The sequence below is a fragment of the Malus sylvestris genome, chromosome 11 (assembly GCF_916048215.2).
Source record: "Malus sylvestris chromosome 11, drMalSylv7.2, whole genome shotgun sequence".
Classification (NCBI taxonomy): domain Eukaryota; kingdom Viridiplantae; phylum Streptophyta; class Magnoliopsida; order Rosales; family Rosaceae; genus Malus; species Malus sylvestris.
The window spans coordinates 12,121,167-12,127,999 of NC_062270.1; the positions used below are offsets into that span (position 1 = coordinate 12,121,167).

Genomic DNA, 6,833 nt, shown 5'->3' on the forward strand with positions numbered 1-6,833 from the left:
TCCCATAAGTAGCTAGCAATAATAATGTCGGTAGTGAACTTGCTATTCAGGGTAGTCGAATATAAGACATAATGTTGACAAGTAAAGAAGAATATCACTAGACTGAAATATTTAGTGGTTAATATAGTTTATAACCTTAATCTAAAGGTAAATTGACAAAGGTCAATCGTTCATGGATTTACTTTAATACGTTACTTTTACTTGACTCACGATTATTGTGCAGTGGTAGAGTTTTGAAAATTTTAATATCCACATTGAGGTAAAATATCGAGAAAATTGGAGCATTAGTCCTTAGACTTAGGCTTAACCGAAGCTTTTGTTCTAAATAAAAATACGTGAGTAGTGATACTTAAACTTGTCACAACATGAACTGATGGTTCTTGCGGGTAACACCACTTGTACCGTATAAGTGAAATACCTTAAACATTTATGTCTAAAGATTCTATTAAGGACTAAAAGCCAAACAAAATTATGCACTAACCAAATTACTCTTAAGACCTAACATTCTACTACAACAACAACAACAACAACAAAGCCTTTTCCCACTAAGTGGGGTCGGCTATATGAATCCTAGAACGCCATTGCGCTCGGTTTTGTGTCATGTCCTCCGTTAGATCCAAGTACTCTAAGTCTTTTCTTAGGGTCTCTTCCAAAGTTTTCCTAGGTCTTCCTCTACCCCTTCGGCCCTGAACCTCTGTCCCGTGGTCACATCTTCGAACCGGAGCGTCAGTAGGCCTTCTTTGCACATGTCCAAACCACCGTAACCGATTTTCTCTCCTCTTTCCTTCAATTTCGGCTACTCCTACTTTATCTCGGATATCCTCATTCCTAATCTTATCCTTTCTCGTGTGCCCACACATCCAACGAAGCATCCTCATCTCCACTACACCTACGTGTTGATGCTTCACCGCCCAACATTTTATTCCATACAGCATTGCCGGCCTTATTGCCGTCCTATAAAATTTTCCCTTGAGCTTCAGTGGCCTACGACGGTCACACAACACGCCGAATGCACTCTTCCACTTCATCCATCCAGCTTGTATTCTATGGGTGAGATCTCCATCAAATTTTCCGTTCTTTTGCAAGATAGATCCTAGGTAGCGAAAACGGTCGCTCTTTGGTATTTCCTGATCTCTGATCCTCACCCCTAACTCATTTTGGCCTCCGTTTGCACTGAACTTGCACTCCATATATTCTGTCTTTGATCGGCTTAGGCGAGGACCTTTAGATTCCAACATTTCTCTCCAAAGGTTAAGCTTCGCGTTTACCCCTTCCTGCGTTTCATCTATCAAAACTATATCGTTTGCGAAAAGCATACACCAAAGAATATCATCTTAAATATTAAGTTTGTAATCTTCGCTAGATTGCTCCGGTCATTAGTGTGGATAAGTATGTAAATGGATAGAGACAGGAAGTAAACACAAGATGTACGTGGTTCACCCAGATTGGCTACGTCCACGGAGTAAAGGAGTTCTCATTAATTGTGAAGGGTTTACACAGTATATAGGTTCAAGCTCTCCTTTAGTGAGTACAAGTGAATGATTTAGTACAAATGACATTAGGAAATATTGTGGAAGAATGATCTCGTAATCATGAAACTTTTAAGTACCGAAGTGTGGTTTCGTCTTCACTTGCCTTATCTGTCTCATAGGTAGATGTGGCATCTTCTTTGGAAGTACTCTTCCTCCCTCCAGGGGTGGTATCTTTAACTGGTGGAGATGCACAAGGTAATGTATCAATTTCACTTGACGCTTACTTGTAGTTTCAGGCTTGGTCAAGCGCGATACAAACCATGTAGTAGGAGTTCCCCAAGTCGCCTAGCTAGGGGATCTGCTGAAAGAGGTGACAGACAAGGTAAGCAATCAGAGCTCTAAACAATCAGTCCCAGATCAGAAGTTTTGATTTCGAGTTCCGGCTGATTGTTATCCTTCTCCTTATCTTGCAGGTAGCATGAAGGATAAAGAGAAGAAAATGAGAAAAGGTGATATGAGATACTTTTGCTTTTGAAGAAGTAACTTTCCACATGCTTATTCTTGAACTGGGCTGGAGGGTTTTCTTGTTTCCACCAGAGTATAAGGCCGACTAAAGAATTTGAGGGTCAAAACAAGTCCATCAAATCTAGAGTACGTTCGACCCTGCTGATATGGGATACTTTTGTTGTTGACAAAGTAGTGGATGTATCGGCACGTGTTCTGTTGCGCTTGTCTCCACATGCTTCCTTGTATCCTTCTCACTTGCCCTATTTGTTCCTCAGGCAGATGTGGTATCTTCTCGGGAAGCATAAGATGTTGAAGATGAGTACTCGAGAGCAATGGGGTTCCAGGCAGTCAGTTCCGGACTGGAAGCTTGATTCCAAATGCTGACTGATTGCTCTCTTTCTCATTGTCTTGCAGGTAAGAACAAGGCCAAAGGAAAAGACAGGAAAAAGCCATGATATGAGATACTCTTGCTTTTAACCCTGATGATATGAGATATTCTTGCTCTAGTGTAGCTTGTTTGCAGAGGTATTCTCGGGGGGAAAGAAAGCTGAGTATTTCGAGAAGCTTCGTTGGGAGTGCCCTCTTAGATATGAGGAAGGATTGAGCATTTTTGCAGGTTTGCCAGTCCGTTGAGGATGGAGGTCGACATATATAGGAGTCTCCTTAACAAGGAGTAATACTATTCTTTTACCCTGCTTGGTTATAGCACGCCAGTGGGAGCTGCCAGCTTCACGTGTTTTAACTCTGTCAGAGCACTTTGAAAAAGTGGTCTGTGGTATCTGGAAAGTTGATGTTACGTGTGAAGATTACAGACAAGCTTTATCCAAGGAGATCTGGCTCTCGAAGTTGAGAAAGCGGTGTGAGGATTACAGACAAGCTTTATCTAAGGGGATCTCGAAGTTGAGAAAACGGTGCCTCTTCAGTTTTCGAACAAGCAATCCTGTCGGGGATCTGTCTCTCGAGATTCGGATAACGGTGCCTCTTCGATTTTTGAGAAAGCAATCCTGCTAGGAGTCTGGCTCTCGAGATTCGAAGAGCGATGTCTCGTCGCTTTTTGAGAAAGTAATCGTGTTGGGAGTCTGGCTCTCGAGATTCGGAGGACGGTGCCTCTTCGATCTTGAAGCAAGCAATCTTGTTGGGAGTGTTTTCTCGAATGTGAGTAAAGGTTAGGCCTGTTTGCTAGTCTACCTTGCCACGGAGCACAGAGGTTGACCTTTCCAATTATCCAGCAATGGTCATGTTCCTTTACCCTTGTGGGTAATAATATGGTAGCTAGACCTTCAAAATTTATGTGTCTAAACTTTGTTAGTGCTGTTTCTTTGCTATTCTTTTACCCTTCTTGGTCATAGCGATGTAATGGGAGCTGCAAGCTTCACGTGTCTAAACTTTATCAAAGATTTTTGGCAAAGTTATATGTGGTACCCGTGAGCTGATGTTGCGTGTGGAAAGTGAATGATTGAACAGTAACATTCACGTGCTTTTTACTTCACTAGAAATCTTCGACAGAATGCCCGTAATTTCCGTAAAGTTGAGTGTGCATGTGACAGGTGCTGACAAGGCTGAAAAAGCATGTGCCTCTTCGATTTCTGAGATCGGCCCTCGTGGTCTCTGAGCAGCCCAACTTTTGAGAAAGCAAGCGCCTTTTCGATTTCTGCGATCGACCTTCGTGGTCTTTGAGCAGCCCAGCTTTTGAGAAAGCAAACGCCTCTTCGATTCCTGAGATCGGCCCTCGTGGTCTCTGAGCAGCCCAGCTTTTGAGAAAGCAAACGCCTTTTCGATTTCTGAGCAGGCGCCTCTTCGATTTCTGAAGCTCCATCGAGTGCGAATTTTTATAGAGGCTGGTATTAAGTTCCAAATCACACTTGAATCTCCACCAGAAGAAGCTCCATTCTTGCATTTCTAAGATCTTGATTTGTCCGACTTCTTTTCTCTTCAACACCTTTGAAAATGTCTGGCCTCTCCGACCGTCGTTTTGACTTGAACCTTGTTGAAGAGGCAGCCACGCCTTCTCCAGACAACATATGGCGCCCATCTTTCGTATCCCCTACTGGTCCTCTTACCGTTGGGGATTCCGTGATGAAGAATGATATGACCGCTGCGGTGGTGACCAGAAACCTTCTCACTCCCAAAGATAACAGACTACTTTCCAAACGGTCTGATGAGTTGGCTGTTAAGGATTCTCTGGCTCTCAGTGTTCAGTGTGCAGGTTCTGTGTCTAATATGGCCCAACGCCTCGAACCCGCCAAGTTGAATCATTGGCGGCTGAAGTGATGAGTCTCAAACAGGAGATTAGAGGGCTCAAGCATGAGAATAAACAGTTGCACCGGCTCGCTCATGACTATGCTACAAACATGAAGAGGAAGCTTGACCAGATGAAGGAATCTGATGGTCAGATTTTACATGATCATCAAAGGTTTGTGGGTTTGTTCCAAAGGCATTTATTGTCTTCGTCTTCTGGGGCTGTACCGCGTAATGAAGCTCCAAATGATCAACCTCTGATGCCTTCTCCTTCTAGGGTGCTGTCCAGTACTGAGGCTCCGAATGATCCCCCTCCGGTGCCTTCTCTTTCTGGGGATATGCCGACTGCTGAGACTTCTCCTAAGCAACCTTTGTGAAAGCTCCATCTTGTTTGTTTATTTTGACTCGTGTATATGTACATATTTGTAACTTCTTAGAGATATCAATAAATAAGCTTTGTTTCATTTCAACGTATTGTGTTAAATACACCAAAACCTTCTTCACTGAGTTCTTTGAATTTTTCTTTTGTTGAAGCTTGTATGTTGAAGCTTTGTGAGTGGAGCATGTAGGTTGAGGTAGTGTTCCCTTAATTTCCTGGGTGGGGAAAACTTCTCGATTGGAGACTTGAAAAATCCAAGTCACTGAGTCAGGTCGGCTATATGAATCTTAGAACGCCATTGTGCTCGATCCTGTGTCATGTCCTCCGTTATATCCAAGTACTCTAAGTCTTTTCTTAGAGTCTCTTCCAAAGTTTTCCTAGGTCTTCCTCTACCCCTTCGGCCCTGAACCTCTGTCCCGTAGTCGTATCTTCTAACCGGAGCGTCAGTAGGCCTTCTTTACACATGTCCAAACCACCTAACCAATTTTCTCTCAGTTTTCCTTCAATTTCGGCTACTCCTACTTTACCTCGGATATCCTCATTCCTAATCTTATCCTTTCTCGTGTGCCCACACATCTAACAAAGCATCCTCATCTTCGTTACACCCATTTTGTGTACGTGTTGGTGCTTCACCGCCCAACATTCTGTGCCATACAGCATCGCCGGCCTTATTGCCATCTTATAAATTTTTTCCTTAAGCTTCAGTGGCATACGACGATCACACAACACGCCGGATGCACTCTTCCACTTCATCCATCCAGCTTGTATTCTATGGTTGAGATCTCCATCTAATTCTCCGTTCTTTTGTAAGATAGATCCTAGGTAGCGAAAACGGTCGCTCTTTGGTATTTCCTGATCTCCGATCCTCACCCCTAACTCATTTTGGCCTCCATTTGCACTGAACTTGCACTCCATATATTCTGTTTTTGATCGGCTTAGGCGAAGACCTTTAGATTCCAACACTTCTCTCCAAAGGTTAAGCTTCGCATTTACACATTCCTGAGTTTCATCTATCAACACTATATCGTTTGCGAAAAGCATACACCAAGGAATATCATCTTGAATATGTCATGTTAACTCATCCATTACCAACGCAAAAAGGTAAGGACTTAAGGATGAGCCTTGATGTAATCCTACAGTTATGGGGAAGCTTTCGATTTGTCCTTCATGAGTTCTTACGGCAATCTTTGCTCCTTCATACATATCCTTTATAGCTTGGATATATGCTACTCGTACTCCTTTCTTCTCTAAAATCCTCCAAAGAATGTCTATTGGGACCTTATCATACGTTTTTTCCAAATCTATAAAGACCATGTGTAAATCCTTTTTCCCATCTCTATATCTTTCCATCAATCTTCGTAAGAGATAAATTGCCTCTATGGTTGAGTGCCCTGGCATGAACCCGAATTGGTTGTCCGAAACCCGTGTCTCTTGCCTCAATCTATGCTCAATGACTCTCTCCCAGATCTTCATTGTATGACTCATTAGCTTAATACCCCTATAGTTCATGCAATTTTGTACGTCGCCCTTATTCTTGTAGATAGGCACCAAATTGCTCGTTCGCCACTCATTTGGCATCTTCTTCGTTTTCAAAATCCTATTTAAAAGGTCAGTGAGCCATGTTATACCTGTCTCTCCCAAAACTTTCCACACTTCGATTGGTATATCGTCTGGGCCTACTGCTTTTGGTGTGGGGCAAAGCCCTTGGACTCTCCTAATACCTCTTTTGCTACTTTTCGGATACAACTAGCCATGGAATCCCACATTTGGTTAGCTTCCCCCTCTCTATCCCACGCACACTGGGTGATTACTTGCTCTTTGAAAATGACTTGTTTTTCTCCTTTTAGATTCCACCATCTAGTCTTTGGGCACTTCCAAGTCTTGTTTTTTTTTCTCATTCTTTTGATATGTACATCCATCACCAACAAGCGATGTTGATTAGCCAAGCTCTCCCCCGGTATAACTTTGCAATCCTTACAAGTTATACGATCCCCTTTCCTCATTAGAAGAAAATCTATTTGTGTTTTTTACGACCTACTCTTGTAGGTGATCACATGTTCTTCTCTCTTCTTAAAGAAGATGTTGGCTAAGAAGAGATCATATGCCATTGCAAAATCCAAGATAGCTTCCACATCCTCATTTATCTCCCCAAAACCATGGCCACCATGAAAACCTCCATAGTTGCATGTCTCCCTACCCACGTGTCCATTTAAATCTCCTCTTATAAATAACTTCTC

At 42.7% G+C, this 6,833-nt stretch overlaps 1 protein-coding gene across 1 annotated transcript; it reads right to left on the minus strand.

Annotated features, from left to right (window-relative positions):
• Positions 1 to 545: 545 nt before the first annotated feature.
• On the minus strand, positions 546 to 5,652 carry LOC126589292 (uncharacterized). Its single transcript, XM_050254562.1, has 2 exons — positions 5,544 to 5,652; positions 546 to 1,222 (listed from the first exon to the last, which is right to left on the minus strand). The coding sequence occupies exons 1-2, from the start codon at positions 5,635 to 5,637 to the stop codon at positions 546 to 548; spliced, it is 771 nt and encodes a 256-aa protein (XP_050110519.1). The 5' UTR covers positions 5,638 to 5,652.
• Between the last annotated feature and the right edge of the window lie 1,181 nt (positions 5,653 to 6,833).

Bases quoted from the DNA above. Each gene is read 5' to 3' on its own strand.
- LOC126589292 (XM_050254562.1), bottom strand. From the start codon at position 5,637: ATGCTTTTCGCAAACGATATAGTGTTGATAGATGAAACTCAGGAATGT. The intron at 1,223-5,543 runs GTCTTCGCCTAA...TGGAATCTAAAG, and splicing joins AGAAGTGTTGGAATCTAAAG to GTCCTCGCCTAAGCCGATCA.